General features: G+C 35.1%; 3 protein-coding genes across 53 annotated transcripts in view; all 3 read right to left on the bottom strand.

Annotated features, from left to right (window-relative positions):
* LOC110101007 (serine/threonine-protein kinase prpf4B) overlaps window positions 1-683 on the bottom strand; it is a 28,060-nt gene extending 27,377 nt beyond the window's left edge. For all 50 annotated transcript variants that reach the window (XM_028697702.1, XM_028697700.1, XM_028697691.1 and 47 more), the window contains exon 1: window positions 120-683. In XM_028697702.1, coding sequence (XP_028553535.1) covers window positions 120-485 — 366 coding nt within the window. In that variant the 5' untranslated portion in view covers window positions 486-683. The remainder of the gene's footprint in view (window positions 1-119) is intronic.
* A 1,583-nt stretch (window positions 684-2,266) lies between these two features.
* On the bottom strand, window positions 2,267-13,474 carry LOC110101010. The gene is made up of 2 exons (XM_020828772.2): window positions 12,940-13,474; window positions 2,267-2,485 (listed from the first exon to the last, which is right to left on the bottom strand). Exons 1-2 carry the CDS (start codon window positions 13,411-13,413, stop codon window positions 2,312-2,314), a joined length of 648 nt encoding a protein of 215 aa, XP_020684431.2. The 5' UTR covers window positions 13,414-13,474; the 3' UTR covers window positions 2,267-2,311.
* A 5,145-nt stretch (window positions 13,475-18,619) lies between these two features.
* Window positions 18,620-19,887, bottom strand: part of LOC110101027 (ACD11 homolog protein) — a 21,822-nt gene continuing 20,554 nt past the window's right edge. The window contains exons 4-5 of one of the 2 annotated variants that reach the window (XM_028697657.1): window positions 19,497-19,617; window positions 18,620-19,095 (exon numbers count right to left, since the gene is read on the bottom strand). In XM_028697657.1, the coding sequence (XP_028553490.1) occupies window positions 19,511-19,617 (107 nt within the window). In that variant the 3' untranslated portion in view covers window positions 18,620-19,095; window positions 19,497-19,510. Of the gene's footprint in view, window positions 19,101-19,496; window positions 19,618-19,887 lie in introns of both variants that reach the window. The other variant, XM_020828793.2, reaches the window with a different exon arrangement.

The following is a 19,887-nucleotide window of genomic DNA, read 5'->3' as shown; positions in this document are numbered from 1 at the left end:
TTCAAAGTATTCCTTTAGTTACTGCTAAGATCTGTACTAAAGATACCAAAATAATCCAAGTAAAATGAGCAACCACTGAATCAAAAAAGAAAATATATAATACAGAACAAGTTGCAGACCTTCGTGAGAACCGGAGACACGGGGTCCGTCTTAATTTCCCCAGATTCAACTTCAGAATCAGCTTCCATGGCCAGCCCAGGCCCTTCCCTTCCACCTTCTTCTTCTTCCTCTTCAAGTATCTCTCCCTCCTCCCGTTCATAATCAACGGGTTTCACCATCGACGCATGATTCAATTTCTTATCCGTGAAATTAGCCAAGTCCTCCTCTTCGTCCCGAAATCTTCCATGCTTGCTCTGATGGCGATGGCGGTGGTGATGTCGGTGGTGATGGCTCTTCCTGCGCTTGGGGTCATCATCCGTCGCATCGACTGACGATCTCTGTCGCTTGCTGCGGAAAGACGACGGAGATGGCTGATCTTCCCCCATGGCGACGAGGAATTCAAGTAAATTCCGAGAATAATAATGTAAAGCTAGGGCTACAACGCCTAGGGTTTCAAAGACGAAGACCGAGACGGAAGAGCGAAAAAAGATTTATAGATTAGGGAAGCAACCGGGGAAAATATCCAGGAATCGCTCACGGCCTTCCGACGCAGAGCCAGGTCCGGTTTCAGATTGGTTTCGACTGGCTTCAAATCCGAGTATATATATATATAAACTTATTTTACTTAAATTCAAATAAAAAATAATTACATATATTTATTTCACTCCAATATAAATAATATAAAAAAATATTACAAATACATTATATTTTTTTATACTAGATTCATTTCATTCAACATTTTTTTCTCACCAAATCAAATGGCCCCAAAATAAATTTCAAAATTATGTATAATTTATATTCCGCTCCATAATTATATTATTCTAACAACTTAAAAAAAAATCATTTGCTTAAATAATTGAGTCACATAGCATTCCACGTGGGGTTTATTTGGTATAATATTTATTCAATTATATTTTGTTTTAATGAAAAATATATATATTAGGATGGCTGTAAATTTTGAATATATTTTAAAATAATATAATACGTAAATAATTATAAAATTTTATATTAAATTTAAAATAAATCTAAGAATTTTAAACATTATTTTGATATGCATTTTTTTCTGTTTTAATTTTTTATATTTTATTTTTATATTTTTGCAATGATTCATTTCACTTAGTTTTTTTCCCAAATTATTTTTATCCCTTTTAGATTAAAAAATCAAACTTTATTTAACGAATTTATGTTAGGGTTTGTTTGATTTTAATACTTTAGGGTATAAAATATTTCAAATACAGAGTGTTAATAATTTTGGTATTTGTTGAGAAGAAAAAGGAATTCAAAATAAATTAAATTTAGTGTAAACAATTCTAATTCATTCTTTAGATAAAATTAAATTCATCCTTCTTTTAGTAAGCACGCTTTACCCACAATGATTCATGTAGCTGATCCCACGTGGTTGGATAAAGACTTGATGTTGTTGTTGTTGTTGCTGCTACTTTACACAACAAGCAAATTCGCTTAATAGTTACAAATCGCCATCAGCCAACTCCACCCCTCTCAAGTCATCGACTCCACCCTTCGATTAGCATCTCCATCACCCTCTGACCATCACCGTCACCATTCTTCGACCACCACCCTCCGACTCACGCCACCCATCAACCACCACCCTCCGACTTACGCCACCCATCAACCAAACCTCCATCTGCTGGCCACCAACCTCCACCATCATCACTAGCCACCATTTTAAATTTTACACTACATTCATATTATCTCAAAGTTTTAAATTAAACAAAAAAAAAATCATTCACCTAAATTCAAATGTCAAAGCAAAAAACAAAATGATTTGAAAAATAATTAATTAACAACGAGCAAATATATGAAACCATTTCACATATCTTATGCACTTTAATATATACAACAAAATTATATTCATTTCGCACATAAATTTAATATGATTTAAATATTAAAGTATTATTCAAATAAATATAAAAATATAAATGCTATAAATATAAAATTTATTAAAACTAAAGAGATGTATCACCTGCAGAAGAATATACAATAAACGACGAAAAATTATGGTATATCAGTAATGTGATCACCTTACGACGAAAAATTATTAGAAGCGGAGCACGCACCGTTCGCACAAGTACTGAGTACCTAGCGGTACCGAGTGCGGATACCGCTAGATACCGAATACTTGTACGGACGATTCTACCCATCCGCACTCTGCATCTAATAATGTCTTCCTTTTACAACAGGGGAATCCAAGTTACTCCAAACTTGGTGCAACCTCGGTTGGATTTCCCTCGAATACATCGGCGTTAGAATCCTCTGGCTGTTCGAGTAGCTCTCGAGATTGGATTGATTCCTTGTACACAGTGGTTTGCTTAAAATCTGTAGCTCCTTCATTGTAGGTTGCAACAGCTATCCCACAGGCAAACACCTGCAGGGAAAAGCATATGCTTTTTCAGCTTATAGAGACTGTTGTTTGCAAGTTAGAAAGCTGGGTGGTCAAATGATCACATTTATGGCTTTGTTTGAGATAGCTTTCTCACTGCTTTCTAAAGCAGCTTTTTAGTTTTTTTTTTTCAAAAAAGTTTTAGATTAAAATGTTGCTTTATAAAGCAATACGAAAGTTGTCTCAAACGAAGCCTATGATTCTATAAACTTGGTTATGATCATAGATGTATTTTTAAATGCAATCTTATTCATTCAGCAAAGGAAAGCATTTTGGTTTTGGGAGAAATTATTCTGTGTGGATGTAGGAGCTCTACGTCCGGAGGTGAATCAGGTGCAGCCACGTCAGCGGTACCGAGCAAAGGGGTGAAGTGGTGCATTTTGATTGGTCTCCGGACGACGTTCGGCATCCGCACAGAATATATTTTTTTTGGTTCTTGGGTTGCAATTTAACATGACATACGTTGTGGTTACCAAAAAGGGGAAGCAGAAGGATTATTCTGTACAAGAATTGAAAGAATCGGAAAATTAGAGAAAGGTACATGGCAGCATAACAAAATATTCCAAATAAATTTCTTGATAGCCTCCTAGAAGATGAAACCCACCCTTGCTCCTTTCTTTATCTCTGGTTTCTCACAAGCAAGTAAAATATGTAATCTTTTTTCCTCAGCCCTTTGGGGCCTCTTTCTAGGTGATATCCTCAAGTAGCTGGAGATGCCTCTACACTTGATGATTAAGTTATAACCATCTATGTCGCGCTGGACTAAGTTGAGAATTCTTTTCAGTTTACCTTAGCCACACTCTCTAAAAGCAGATACATGTTTTAGCACCAGCCACTATATAAGGTGACTAACGCCGGGAACCAATCTTATAATAGAAATTGAGCGTCCTTCATTCTAACACAACAGCGCGCTTTCAACAAAAATCCAAACTAACTAGTGCGCACATATTTGCAAATTCATGCAATATAGTTTGTAATGGCAATTGCTGGTCTTGCTAAAAATTTTCTGGTGATTAGCATCTATATGTCTACACTCAAAAGAAACATCCACAAAAAATTGATCTGAATAAGTTTATTTTTATTTTATGTATATTCTTTTTATTTGTCATACATTCTTAAGCTTTCCATGCATCAAAGATTATAGGCCAAAAATCCATAACATCCAATCTATTTCTGCGTGTGTACATGAATAGTATTGCATTTTTGCATGGATGCCACTAATTAAGTTTGCATATGTACATTTTTTATTTCTTAATTTGTTGATTTTAAAGCTTATAACAAAACCAAATCCTGAATAAATTATATTTATTTATAAATTTAGAATTTAATAAAACTTGGTATTCAATAGATCCAGTGTGATTTATGAGATATAGCTCGATGTGCGGGATCCTTGTTGCATTCGCTTTCTACTCTATTTCTTCCTCCTCACATCTCTCCAGAGTTGAAAAATGTCACATAGATCAATTGCTCAAAGCAACTATCACTGATGCAGAACTAGATGTGTAAGTGATGTTGAGTTGAAAATTACGCATGTGTGAACATAAATTGACAATTAATTAACTCCCAATATGGCTGCAATGAACTGAATGTTCGACAAGCTACTCGTGGCTCGGCCCGATAAGAACCCGTTTTGATGCGGACATCGGTACGAAGATTTGGCGCATCTATCACAAGAGGCGTCGTAAATCGACGGCTATAATTTAAATCTTCAATTATGAGTTATTTTTCTGAATTTGAGTTTTTATTTGATGTATTTCCTGTTTTACCCCTAGGTTGGTTTATATGAGTGTTGTGGCCCAAGGGGCAATTTTGTATTTTGAGTTTTTCTTATGTTGTGGCCTATATATATGGCCTTAAGTTATTGTAATAGGGATGGATTATTGATATTAAAAAATTTGTGTTCAACACTTGTGTTCTTTTGAGAGAACGTTAGTGAGATTCCTATGGGAAGGAGTTGAAGTTTTCACCAGCCGTAGGATGGGTCCGGGTTCGTGACTTAAAATCCCTTGGAGAAGGGCAAAGCATCACCTGTCAGTCTTCGGAAGAGTCCAAGACTCGCGGTTTTTAGCTGTATCTTTCATTTTTATCTCTTCTTTGTTTTGTTTCGTTCCTTCTTGTTCCTAGCCGTCGTCATCATCCTCTACATACATCCACCATCGTCGTCTCCTTTTCCACCATAAGCCGCCGGCCATCCCCACCACCAACCACACCCGTCCAAACCGCCGGCCATGGCTCCCTAGCCGCCGGCCTCACCTTTCCCCCTTCCTTCTTGAGTTTCCTAATTTAGGGTGAATGACATTTGGACTTAATTTGAAATTCAAATTATCTAAATTTGAAATTCAAATTATCTAAATTTGAAATTCAAATTATCTAAATTTGAAATTCAAAATTTATTTCCTAATTTAAGTTCGCCTATTTTAGGAAAGTTTACTTTAAATTAATTTGAATTTGAAATTCAAATTGTATTTATTTCATTACCTTCCTAACTCCTAAAATCAAGTTTAGAAGCCCTCAATCACAACATTCAATGCTCCCCTTATTCATGCAAGCCGCCGGCCCCTTTATGAGCCAATTAGGAGTTATTTCCTAATTGTTTCATAACCTCTCTTTGAAAAGTTTCATTTTTTAAATCCTATTTGAATTTCAAATTAAAAAAAAGATTTAATTATTTCTGTCCTTAATTCCCTAACATTAATCAAATTCCATTAATTCCTTCTTAATTTAAATTCATTTGAATTCTAAATTCAATTGAATTTTAAATTCAAATCTGACAGCTTTAAATCACATCATTAAACCCTCTTTTATTCTGCTAAGCCACCGGCCCCTGTATGAATAAATGGAATTTATTTCCTAATTTCATACTAAGCCTCTTTGGGAAATAAGTCCTCCCTCTTGCCAACCGGAATTCATTTAAGCCCAAGTTATTTACTGTCCAAATTCTGTAGAGGAGAATTAGGAATTAACTCCCTAATTTCTCCCCATATTCTCGTCAATCTCCTTACAGTTTTTTTTTTTTAAACTGTCTACATTACTTTGTTCCTCTTTGGGAAAAGATTGGGAATTTCAATCTGCTGTTGACCGGAATTTCCAAGGCCCATCTCAAATTTATGTTCCCAAAATTCAGCCCCCTTCAAGTTGGAAACAACTTCCAATCCTGTACTAGCCGAATTAATCCAAGCTCTGTACGTTGGTTTTCTCCACCCAATCCTTCTCAAACTCCTCCCATATGGAACTTTCTACCTACTAATACTGCAGCCAAGGTTTTCCCACCCCTGCTCTCACGTCTCCAGCAATAAGAAGCCTAATAGTTGCTGTTTTTTTACCACAGCAAATTGCTGTCCAGCAATTCCTGTTTTTCTCAAGAGAAAATCTGAGCTTCTTCTCAGGTTCTGGGCAAGAAATCAGAATTTCCTTCAGACTTTGGAGAAGAGATCCTCTCCCTAGCAAAGCCTCCTACCCGTTCTACATCACGTTTATGTTCGTTTGATAAGATAAATGAACAAACTTGAACAACTTTGACAATACTCGATAACTAAATAAACAATCTTGAACAACCTGGCATTTGGCTCGTTTACGTTCACGAACAATAACGTTTAGAGCTCGTGGCATACTAATTAAGAAGCTCGATTAAAAAGCTCGATTATGCCTTATTTAATTAAAAATAAATATTATAAGTTATTTGACTAATGAGATAATTAAGTTTAATGTTATTTAACTTATTTTAAATTACTGTTTAAAATATATTTAACATTATTTAACTATTATAATGTTATTTAACTAATGTTATTTATATACATTTTAAATTACTCGATATTTAAATTACTGTTTTTTCTTTTTTTAACTCTCGCTACTCTATCTCTCTCCTTGTTTTGCTATTTTCAAAATCCCACCCATCTGCCTCTCTCCCCTCCGTGGCCACAGAACAGAAAAAAAAAAATTAAGCGGTGGTTTAGTTCCACACCGCGAAATTACTTTCGCTTTTGAACTATATATTGAGCTATAGTGTGGACGTTGTTGACGTGAAGCGGGCTGGCCTCGATAGTTGGGGCGGGTTAGGCTAAGTAATCCGGTTCGGTTTGATTTGCAGCCGTTGCTCTGCTCGGCTAGCTTAATGAGCGGCTCAATTAGAGGCTTGACGAGCATTGTTTTAACGAGCCTGAACACGAACACGAGCTGAACTCAAACAGCTCATTTTTAAACGAGCTTGAGCTCGAACATCCATTGATAAAGCTAGACAAGCTTCGAACCGAGTTTGAACACAGTTTTGACTAATGAGCTCGAACACGAACATCACTAAGCTCAGCTCGACTCGGTTCATTTGTAGCCCGGACTCTCAATGAACTTAAATAAGGACTTTAGCTTGCAAGGGGTCACTACAAAAACCCACTAACACAAACTCTTGGTATGGGCTATGAAGATAAGTTTTCACAATAAAACGATGCCATGATTGAGGAGGGATCAAAAGGTACAAGAGGAGGGAAAGAGTTTACCCGCATAGACGAAGATACTAATCCGCGGCGAAGTCGTTTGGCTATCTCGATGGGAAGGACAGCAGTACGAAATCCTTTCATTCATTTAGACAGTGTTCTATCGTCCCCGAAAATCTGGACAGCAGTTTATGATGATTTGGGAAGGAGATAGCAAGCGCTTGATAATAGGAAAATAGTCACAATCATCATTGGATGGCAATGAAAACAAGAGGACAGCAATAAGGAAAAATCTTGACCTAAGATTTATGTCCAAATAATTTGTATAATTATGGTAAGGATAAATGAGGAAGTGGGGATGGCACAATCAAAGATTGGAGCTAATTTGGGACCTTAATTGGGTTGCCAATTAAAGCATATTGTTAAATGAAAAAGGAATAAATTCAAATGTTCAATCAATACTCAGATTTGATAATGGGGATATCCTTCCAAATATAGCCCAACACTTTAGAAAAGGAATTTAATGCTTTAGGAGAACTCAATTTTGAATTCAGATGTCCATAAATTAGGCTAGGCTAATTTAGGAAGGAGAATCAATAATGATTCTTTACTTAAATTTAGATTTATTGATGGGGATACTTTTCCAAAAAATAATCCAACAATTGAGATTTTCATAATTTAGGAAGGAGAATCAATGAGGATTTCTCACTTGAATTTCAAATTTATTGATGGGGATACCTTTCCAAAATTAATCCAACAAGCTAGGAAAGGAATTCAAGGTTTTAGGAGAATTCAAATTTGAATTAAGATTTTCATAAATTAGGCTAGACTAATTTAGGAAGGAGAAGCGATGAGGATTTTTCACTTAAATTTCATATTTATTGATGGGGATGTATGTCCAAAAATAATCCACCAATTTGAGAACGAAAAATCAAGGCTTTAGGAGAATTCAAATTTGAATTCAAATTTCCTAAAATTAACGCTAGGTTAATGTAGGAAATGTTGGAGGATCCATTTGGAGAAGAAAAGTGGGGAGTAGGGCATGTAAGTTTCGATCATGGGAAGAGGTGGGGCGGCAGTTAGGAGGAGGAGGGGTCGGTTGGCGCTTTTGGAGGAAATGGTGGCAGGCTGAGCTTGATTTGGATGGAGGCAGAGATAAACCATGAGCTCAAACGCTTACTGCGGCTGACGGGTCTTGTATTGCCCTCACCTAGGGACTTCACATAAACTCTCACAAGAACTCTCAAAACTCTCAAAACACACCAAGACACAAAGTGCGGAAATTTCATTCATAATAATCATCATCCATTCCAAGGTGAAGGTGAGGCCTATAAATAGATAAAATACAATAAAACATCAAATGACAAAAATGCCTCATGGGGTCACATAAATATACTCCCTCAAGTGAGAGTAAAAATGAAAAATTACACATAATAAATCAAATACAAATAAATGCTTAGAAATAGAGTAATACGATCGTAGCCGTAGATCTTCGGCCCTTCCTCTGATAAACTTTCCACGGCCGGATATCCTCATGTCCTCTGTCTTGCTGCGAATTCTCCCATCATTATCGAAATTCCTAGAAGTTTCACCAGATATATTCTCTCATCATTCTCATAACTCTCTCATCATTATTTCACATTAGCACTCTCTCATCATCATCATAGCTTAATTGGTAGTGACTCATATAGCTCCCGCTTCATTGACATATCATTGTCACCTCCACCCCATTACTTGTTGACTAAAAGTCCAACTCTTCCCCCCTTCCAAGAAAATTTATATTTGATCTCCCAACTATTAGCTTCCTCCTCAACTATATTTTGATCAACGTGGGCTTTGTCCACGCTCATCTCAGTGATTTAATAAATTTTTTTATTGCTTTATAATTATTTTGGTGCGAAAATAATCTTATGTAATCATTATTGTGCTTCTATCTTTGTTGCCGGTTGATGCCCTATTGTGATTAATGATTCCTTAATAATTTCATTAAGATTAGTGCAGTGATCTAAATGGTGTTCTAATAACCTATCATTATTTAGATATGTCCAAATCTCATCAACTATGTGAAGATTTATGTAGAGCTTCTGTATTTCTAGATGGATCTAGAATATAAGAGTTGATACTTATATGCTTATTAATTGAAATAACTATTCAATTTGTGGGATAATCGACATAAAATAAGTACGAGTCATAATATATAATAAATTTGAAAACTTTGATAACACTTGACAAAGTTAATTGCAAATAATGATTAAGCAAACTCAAAAGCTAAAAATTATGATTTCAATTTCATTAAGAATGTTCCCCACCTTTTAAGCATTTTGTCCATAATGTTAATCAAGAGTGCAATCTATAGAGATTTTGGGTTTTAACTAACTCAATAAATATCAATTCACGACCAATTGGTTCAACAAAACTTTATTTTGAACATTAAACTAAGAGAAGCGATAAACATTGAACCAACCTAATTTTTATTATGCATTTCATTAGTTATATATTTCTACCATGTCATATGTCATTTCCTTATGTATTCTATTAGTTTGATATCTTGCAGAAATGGTGTATTATATGCCATGCATATATTATTTTTGTAGCATCATTTTTTTTTTAAAGTTTTGAATGTTGCTTCTTGTTTTTACTTAGAATTAGTAATGGAACTATATTAAAAACAAAAAATTAGTTTGAAACAAGCCGATAGACATGAAGACTTTCTTGAGAGTGAAAGTACTGATCTTGGTAGTTCTATTATGTAGAATAATACATCACATGATTCATCAATTGGCACAGACTAAACATAGAGCTACATCAAAAACCTAAATGTCATGATCGACGTTAAACAATGAGTGGGGAATTTCTCCTGGAACAATTTCTAAATGGAAACACGCCAAATGGTGAATTAAAAAAGAGACTTGGATTGGCATTTTCAATCTTCTGAATCATCAGTTATGAATAACATGTTAAAAGGCAATTGTCATTACCCAGTTTAAGAATATGAAGTTTGGCTTTTGAACGCTTTATCAATTATTTATTAGAAGCAGGTGGGATAAAGATGAAGAGTTACATATCCTCATAACAAGTTATGAAATACCGGAGGAGATATCACATGTATGTGTACAATCTATGTTCATATATGTATTTTCATTTAATTTTTTATCCACCAAAATAAAATAGTTTTACATACATTTTCATATAGGAGAATCTTAAATTAACTTGTTTTCTAAGAAATCCTTTCCATCAATATTGTTTTTTTTAGATAAGTTACACATGTCATATTGTGATTAGTTCATAAGCTCATTCATCACAACAATGTGGATTTTGGAGCAACACACCTCAATTTGAAGAAGAAGAGGAGGAGGAGGAGGAAGAAGAAAATGTAAAGCAAGTTAAGATTGCTAGTGATTTCAAAGGATCTAAATGTATACGTTTTGTTGTTGGGGTTAGTGGAACACCATCACTTGCTAATGTAGATGTAGATGTAGATGAAGAACTTGTTGCCTTTCGAACCTTAGAAGCCTAAGTGATACAAAATGATATGTCGAGGAATTAACATGAAGTTCTCAATGTAGTTAAGTGAAAGGAAAGAAGAAAGATGTTAAAATGCTACTAAATCCTTTTGTTTTAGTAAATCCACTCTTTCTAGCTCTATAACTCCATGAGTCTCTCTTTACAATAAAAATGCTCTACTCTCTAGGCTTGGACTCAAGATCAAAAGATCACATTTTTTTGCAATCTCTTAACTGATCCCCTTTATCTCCTATAACATCCTTTAGATAAGCAAGAAATATTGTTTACAATCAAAAAGCATGAAAACACTAATTATATGAAATCATGAGTTTAAATGCATGAGGTCACAGTGGTGACTCTAAATTTGACACTAAATTCCAAGATTGTTGGCACCAAGCTAACACTATAAACTTCTTGGTAACAATATTCTCAGACATGGGAGACTTTCAACTCTCGAGCATCTTTTCAAGACCTTTTCTTAATTTCTCTTAACCACAACTTCTCTTGATAGCATGCCAATCATTTTGGAGTTCCTCTCAACTAACTTCATAAGAGTCCCCTTCTCAACTTCAAAACACTCTAGGCTTTTTGAAGTAGTGGATCGTTGGAAGAAGGGGATGAAAGAACCAAAACCAGAAAACAACAGGGAATAACCCAAATATATGAGAATGCATGTTAGTATCTATTCATTTGCTACAGGACTCCATCTTATAATAACCTCAGCTTCTTGATGCTCTCAAGCATCAACCTTCAAAGGACTGTAAAAAGGTAAACAAGTACTAGCATAACTAACAATAGTAACTAAGGTAGTGGAGCACAAATATAACTAAAAAACTACAGCAAAAATGCTGCTAATATAAATTGTTCCTGAACGCTTAGCTATCTAAAGATGCACCGCATCACTTGTTCTTCATGCTCCTTTCCAAGCAACTAATCTCCTAATTACTCTTAGTTGTAACCAATTGTGTGAATTTTTACAACATTTCCAATAAAATATTAAGTTGGTGATTTATAAAACCATGCTTTTGACAAATTTCATCAAATTACTAGCAAATGATGTAGAATGTCCCCCTTACATACAAAACAACCGTCAATTCCATATAAATTTTTAAGGATGTTATCAGAGTAATAGATAGTACATATATACTTGTAATGGTTGGTAACTAAATACAAAATAGACATTATAATAGAAAGGATTCACCTCTCAAAAGGTATTAGTTGTAATCTCATTTGATCATCATTTTTTGTATGCTACTTTTGGCTTGGAAAGGTCTACAGCTGATATGAGGGCACTTAGATGGGCGAGTCGAAGATGAAGGATAAAGAGTAACACTAGGGCAACATTAATTTGTGGTCAAACACCTATAAACTCATTGCACCATTTCGTGGATATGAATATAATCTAATTGAATATCACTGAAGTATATCTTTCATATGCTCTGTTGCATGGTAACTATATAATCATCAAGGGATTTTGTTATTTGGAAAGAAAGAATTAAAGTTGTTGCTCACATATAATAGTTTCCTTTGAATGCTCGAGCATATATTGACCTTGTATGGTACTACAAACTTTCATTAATTCATGATATGGTCATGATTTGTATGTTAACGCCTTTCAAACTAGAAGCAACGATATCATGAGTTAGGGAGATAAGATGATAACGACGAAGGCCCATATGTACATGCAATAGTTACAGAGATAATTCAAGGAGATACTCTATGACATACAAAATACTAAAAATATATGGGATGCATGTTAACAATGTTAACTTCATTACATAATCAACATTTTTTTATCGTTAATATAACTTCTAATAATGTATTAATTTCATCTCATGCAATTAGATAAAGGTGTTGTAGGACACTAGGCGAGATCTTCTAGCAGTGAATTCCTCATATAGATAGAGGCGTCTTTCAAAAAGATACTTCAAAGGCTTCAGGATCGAGGTTCACTCAACTTGATCAACCATTTCGTGTTGCTAACAATTGAATATTATTTTACTGTGACTGGTGAATCATTTCATACACAAAAAATTGAAGTTATGTTTTTATACGTACAATATTGTATTTTTAGAAACTTTTGTACTCAGTATAGGCTTGCCATAAGATTTTTTCAGTTGTTTGTATTTCTAGTTAAATCTTTAAATTTAGAGGCAAATATCCACAGAGCTTGGTAGTATTTAGATGAATTTAACAGCCATCATACTTAAAAGTTTTCGAGATTCAATCAGACCGCCTCGAGGCTTACGCCTCGCCTCACAGACGAAAACCGCCTCGAGGCTTAATTACGCAATTTTAAACCTTGATTATTAAGACCTATATGTAGCCAAATAGCCCCAAAAAGAAAGATGAATAAGATTAGCTCCAGATCCTAACGTTCTAATTCAGACGCTTCTCTAACAAGCTAGGCGCATTTATCCATGTCAGATCCATAACCTAACCAAATCAACGACCACACAAATATATTAGCTGACGATAACAAAGGACATAGAGGTTAGGAAGTGTTACCCCAAAGACGATACCAAAAGCCCACATATACTGCAGGAAGAACCCCAGCGCATCCCACTGAGTCCCCTCCCAGAAATCCTGCTCCAATCCGGGAAGCGCCGGCGGTGGGCCTGTCGAATACACTATTTCTGCACCTCCTCCTTCGCCTCCCAACTCAGTAGAAGAAGGCTCCATCTCCTCCTTCTCCTTCACCAAGACTTTCTCTTCCGTTTCGCCACGGTCCTTGCCACGTTTCTCGAGCCTGCGGGTGCGCGAAGCCAGGCCTCTCCTCGCAAGCGCGATGTGCGCACTTCTACGAGATTGGTGGATTGGAATAAGCGAGACGGAGAGTGAAGGTGAAGGAGGGAAGGAGGACGAGTTGGGGAGGAGGAGGCTGATGGAAGCGGCAGCGGCGGCGCCGCTGTTACGGAAGAGTAGGGGCATCGCCGGCGGGTTTGTTGAAAAATAGGAGAAGGAGCGGAAATATGATAGCATTCGGGATTTGGGGGACGAGGATAAGAACGGATTTCCGTTTCGTCACTTCGACCTTGACTCTTTGACTCTGGAATATTTATTAGGTCCGGACACCTGGCTTAGTTTTAGATCCCCACATCAATAATATATCGCCACGTGTTTTTACTTTTTATCGTGTGGCCGTACGACCCGACATAGACAGGAAAATCGGTATTGCTATGTTCGGATATTGCTAGTTATTGCTCGGTATTACTATGTATTGTTCGGTATTGCTAGGTATTGCTTGACACTAACAAGAAACACCGCTCTGTCAAGACTAATATCTAACAATATTGAGCAATACCTAGCAATATCCAGATTTGCACAAATCAGCCAATACATAGCATTACCGGATCCGGGTTGTCGGGCCGCGTGGTAAAGAGTAAGAGCACGTGACGACATGTTATTGGCATCCGGATGTAGAGCTACGTTAGGTGTCCGGACCTAATAATTATTCATGACTATGTGACAGGCTGTCCTTTAATATATGTAGAGAGAGTACTGTGATGTTTATAAATAATCAACAACAACATCATGTCTTGTTTAAATCTAATAAAAAAATTATTTTTAATATATTACCTCTAATTTTTTTAACATAAGTCAAATTTAATACATCTATTTTTCTAAACGGGTCATTAGAAGGGCGATGCTTAACAATAATATCAAAAAATAAATTTAACTATTGAACATCTAAATTTTAAAATATTAATAAATTATCTATATTTTTTTTTATATTTAGGCCATTTAAGTCAAATTCACATACATAATACATACACAAAGACTCAAACACAAGACCTACTAGTTGGGAGCCTAAGCTCACAACCAACAGGCCAAGATGAGCTGTGTAATTATCTCTGCTAGATTTGAATTCTACCATAATCCTATCTTAGCTCATTAAAAGCACTACTAATTTTAAAATTGTTTGTTGCTAAATCATTTCCTATTGTCAAAAAAAAAAAAAAAAAAATTCATTTCCTATTGTCAATATTAGAATCAAGTGTTGTCTAATTCAAATTCCTTTCGAGCTCTCCACAGTGCTCCCCTCTCGTGCTAGCTCCCTAAATTCAAGAACGTTGTCACAATTAGGGATATTAATACATGTACCGACCCGTCTCTCTGATAAGTACCCTTCCAACAAATTTGGGTTTAGATTGACTTGTTTAATAAATAGGTTGGATTTGAGTCAAAAACCCCTACCAATTTATTAAACGAGTTAAGTTCGAGTTGACTCATGATCTAATTTTAAACCGAAAGTAACGCATTTAATATTTTTTTCCTTAAGTTCTTTAATTGTTGGTATAATCTTCTCATTTTTTATCAATTAAGATAAAGTTGGCAAGTTCAAAAAAATATATATAAATCAAAATAAGTTCTGAGGTGAAGTTCAAGTATTTTGAGTTGCCAACGGGTCGAATTCTTGTTGATTGAATGTAGGTTGGATTAATTTCAAATTTTCGCAACCTGTTAACTTATTTTGATGCCCCTAACCACAATATGAAAATGAAATTACACTTAGGTGGATTGAATTGTTACCGTTTTTATGTTTTTTTTTTTTGTTTGGTATTACTAATTTTGTATTTTTGTTTTTATGATTAGCTTGCTAAAATATCATACTAATTTGCATTGCTTCTAATCTTTTGTCAAGTCTGTCTTTTTTTTATTCCGTTTATTAATTTGCACTCTTCTTGATATATTCTATAAACCTATCATGATTTAGCGCTTTTATTTTCTAATATGTTTTCAGAAATGGAAGAAAGAAAAGCTTATGTATTCAAGAATACATTTTCAAATATATATCTACATTTTTTTTGCACATTAAAATTATGACTAAATAGAGCTGTCAATTTTTGACACGACCCGAACCCGATCCGAAAAAATCCGGGTTCGGGTCGACCTGGTTAGCAAACGGGTCGTGTTCGGGTTCAAAAAACAAACACGATTTGCGTTACGGGTCGGGTTCAGGTTGACCCGGAAACCCGATAATGACCCGGAAATGAGTTTGCCCGGCTCTGTTGCTCAGCGTGCTCGCCCTGCGCGCAAATAAACTCGACGCGTCGAGTCAAGTCCCAATCGCGTCACTGGCGACTGGCGCTGTCTCGGCTCTACTGCTCTGGCGACTGGCGCTGCATCGAGTCGCAGTCCCAATCGAGTCTCGACGTTCACGACTTCGCGTGCTGCCGCTGTTGCCGCCGCTGCCATAATGTTTAAGAATAATCTACAACAATATCAAATCTTATTTAAATCTATTAAAACAATTATTTTTAGGAGTTTTTATATAGCTAACACTTAAAACTATTATATTTACTTATTTAACACCAAACTTTATTATTTACTATTCTAATATCTAAAAACTCTTGCTCACATCAAAATTATCACTCGTGAACTCCCGTCAATTAACTCACCCTGACCCTGTCTTTCCGAAACGCTTGCTTCGCTTTGCGCAGGAATCACTCCTCTTCGTGTGAACATTCCGATTGCACATCACCCGCGCCACTCGGCCTGCAAGCCGCCCGCGACACTCATCTTCTCCAAGTCGAGTGGATTGAGCTCATATGCTAATGATTCCTCCTCTTGTTCTTCCTCGACGACGATGCGGTTCTTCTTCATGAACCCACCACCATTAGCAGCGGCGATGCAGCACCATCTCCGATGGGCCCAACCACGCTACTTAATAATCATCATCATTATGACCAAAGCCAAGTTTTTTTAGGAGGCGGGGATGATGGTGCCTCGATATTTGGAGAAGGCGTAAGCTTTGAAGGGGGAATGGGGGGAAGCAAAGTAGGGCCTTTCCTTTCGCTATCTTCTTCGTTGCAGCAGTTGGAGAAAAATCAGTTATTACACTCTGATAACATCTGATTGCTGAAAAAATCAGTTAATATGTATTTGGGAAAAAAAATAATCAACCAGCTTCTCCATGGCCTCATGATCTTACCGCTTCTAATTCCCTCATTTTTCCTCCGCCACCGCTCGACAATAAAATGTATCGCAGAGCAGCCGCCATTGTCGCAGCAAGAACTGGGGACTTGTCGCTCACACTCAGACGCGGTCGGTCGGGGTGACTTATTTGACGGAAGGGTAGAGAGTGGTAGTTTTGATGTGAGCAAGAATTTTAGATGGCAGAATAGTAAATATTAAAGTTTGAGTGTTAAATAAATAAATAGAATAGTTTTAAGTATTAGGTATATAAAAATCCCTTATTTTTAATATATTACCTCTAACCTTTTTAACATAAGTCAAATTTAATACATCTATTTTTCTAAACGGGTCATTAGAAGGGCGATGCTTAACAATAATATCAAAAAATAAATTTAACTATTGAACATCTAAATTTTAAAATATTAATAAATTATCTCTATTTTTTTTTTTATATTTAGGCCATTTAAGGCAAATTCACATACATAATACATACACAAAGACTCAAACACAAGACCTACTAGTTGGGAGCCTAAGCTCACAACCAACAGGCCAAGATGAGCTGTGTAATTATCTCTGCTCGATTTGAATTCTACGATAATCCAATCTTAGCTCATTAAAAGCACCACTAATTTTAAAATTGTTTGTTGTTAAAACATTTCCTATTGTCAATATTAGAATCCAGTGTTGTCTAATTCAAATTCCTTTCGAGCTCTCCACAGTGCTCCCCTCTCGTGCTAGCTCCCTAAATTCAAGGACGTTGTCACAATTAGGGATATTAATAAATGTACCGACCCGCCTATCTAATACGGACCCTACCAACAATTTTGGGTTTAGGTTGACTTGTTTAATAAATAGTTTGGATTTGGGTTAGAAACACATACCAATTTGAGTTGACACATGAACCTGATTTTAAACCGAAAGTAACACATTTAATTTTTTTTCTGTAAGTTCTTTAATTGTTGGTATAATCTTCTTATTTTTTTATCAATTAAGATGAACTTTATAGTTGACGAGTTCTAAAAAAAATAATCAATATGAGTTTTGAGGTCAGGTTTGGGTCTTTCGTGTTGCCAACGGGTCGAGTTCGAATTTATTATTTTGACTTGTTTATTAAACGATTGAGTTCCAGTTGATAAAATTTAAGTCAGATTAATTTTGCGTAGAATCTAAACTCGGCCCGTTAACCTGCTTTGATGAGCCACAATATGAAAATGAATTTGCACTTTGGTGGATTGAATTGTTAGCATTTTTTTTATGGTATTACTAATTTTGGTTTTTTTTATTAGCTCATTAAAATCTCATACTAATGTGCATTGCTTCTAATATTTTGTTAAGTATATTTCCTTTTTTTTTATTCCATTTATTAATTTGCACTCTTCTTGATATATTCTATAAACCTATGATAATTTAGCGCCTTTTTTTTTTCTAAGCATGTTTTATGCTATTATGTTTTCATAAATGGAGGAAAGAGAAGCTTATGCATTCAAGAATATATTTTCATATATATATTATGACTAAACAATTTGCTCAAGATGTTATCATATGTTGACATAATGGTGCATATGGAGTTTTTTTTTTTGTTTTTTTTTTGTTTTTACTTAAAAGTTTGTGATTTTTTAATGAAGAACAAAACTATAAAATATTATGATTGAGGCTTCATTTGGAACAACTTTCTAACTACTTTCTAAAATAAATTTTTAGTACAAAAATTTCACGAACTCAAGGCCTCTTTCATACCGCATTTGAATTTCTTAATGATATCAAAATTTGGGTATCTTGGCTCGTTGAGCCGTTTGATTCAAATATAAGCATGTCAAGTTTGGTAATCCAAATTATGGTTTGAATCTTCCAAATGTGCTTTGGGTTTTTGATTTGGACTCATTTGGGTTCGGACTGAGTCGAATTTGGTGTCGTTGGGTTCGTATTAAGACAACAACCATAATTTCTTTTGGCTACTGCTTTCTCATTATTTGTCAGAAGTTTTTGTGATGGAAAACTGCTTTCTGTAACTATAATAGCGAAGTCACTTCCTTCGCAGCAACTTCACAATCAACTTTATAAAACACTACAACCATCCCAAGCAGATCCTTAGTCTTGATTTTATTTTATATAATATATAAATGATCTATGAAGTTGGAGTATTGACTTCTACAGATAATGATCAATGTACTACTTTAACCGTTGAAGTGGAGATCAGCATATCCAATACACAGAGGTACACAGGCACATTAATAAAAAACTAACAAACAAATTTATTGGAGAACAACACCAAAAGACCAAAAGACCACATAAATATAGCCAATGTGGACTTTTGAGGCCATGACCCTCTCAATCAAACTTGTCCACATATACTTGATTTGAGCAAACTTCATTCTACTCTAAACTTTTATAAGCTGAATATGGATTTAGAGCCAAGTCCCCAATTCAGAAGGAGCAGAAGGACAAAAACCAATAAATATAGAGCTCATATTTTTGAGACAGCATGCCATCTTTTTGGCCATGCTTCCTTTACATAGCAGTTTTGTAATGAACTTCATATTTTCAGGAGTCTAAACTGTCATAGTTTTCTGTTTTTGAGTTTCTACTGTTTTGTTTATCTGTAGCTACTTGTTTGATGAAATGTATGTGCTGAATGTGAATACCACACAAAGAATCATATTCTACATCAGGGGCGGAACCATCCTTAATTTTTAGGAGTGCAAACTTATAAGTAGCTGTTGGTGTTGCCTCAAATTTGGTTCGACCCTTCACTACAAGAAAATGAGTCAATAGCGACAAAAAAATAGAGAAAAAAAAATGGTCGCTAAAGATATCTTTTAGCTACATAAAGTGACTAAGGCCTCGCATCGCCTTAACTATATCCTTGATCATCATACATTTCGCAGATGTGTCGGGGTGCCCTGGTGGGGTTCGACGTTCAAATTAAAAAATAAAATGATGATTTCTCTTTACAATTTCTCTTTGTATTTATTTCATCGTTCCCTAACAATGATACCTCTACATAATGTGTTTAATATTATGCAAAATCTGCACATTGGACATGGAAAATAATCTTGCAAAATAGTTCATTTGTTTTTAAAAGGATAGTGACAGCTTTATTACATACAAAGCCTATTTAAAAAAAGCCAAATAACTAATTACTTTACCTGCAAAGTAGCAATCACCAATCCAAACAGATATCCCTTGACAGGTAAAGGTTGTCAATGTACTCTATAATTGGAGTAGAAGCAATAATATATCTCTTCATCTCCCTCTCAACTGATTGATCTGCAACACAATAAGAAAAATAGTTCAGATATCTTGGTTTTAGTAAAATGGCAATACATAATAGGAGTATTTACATACTATTTATAAAATTAACACCTATATCTTCATATTTATTTATATAGCACTCTAAACTCAAAATCATATAAAAAAATATCACTAATATTATTATATCTATACTCTAAAGAGAAATATGTCTATTTATATGAATATTTTGATGTGATTCAGTCATTAAGATGTTAAAAAAATAAATATAAATATTTAGATATTAGA

The sequence above is a fragment of the Dendrobium catenatum genome, unplaced genomic scaffold, assembly GCF_001605985.2.
Source record: "Dendrobium catenatum unplaced genomic scaffold, ASM160598v2 fragScaff_scaffold_989, whole genome shotgun sequence".
NCBI classification, from domain to species: domain Eukaryota; kingdom Viridiplantae; phylum Streptophyta; class Magnoliopsida; order Asparagales; family Orchidaceae; genus Dendrobium; species Dendrobium catenatum.
The sequence above is the reverse complement of the archived record's forward strand: the minus strand, read 5'-3'. Positions and strand labels throughout refer to the sequence as shown.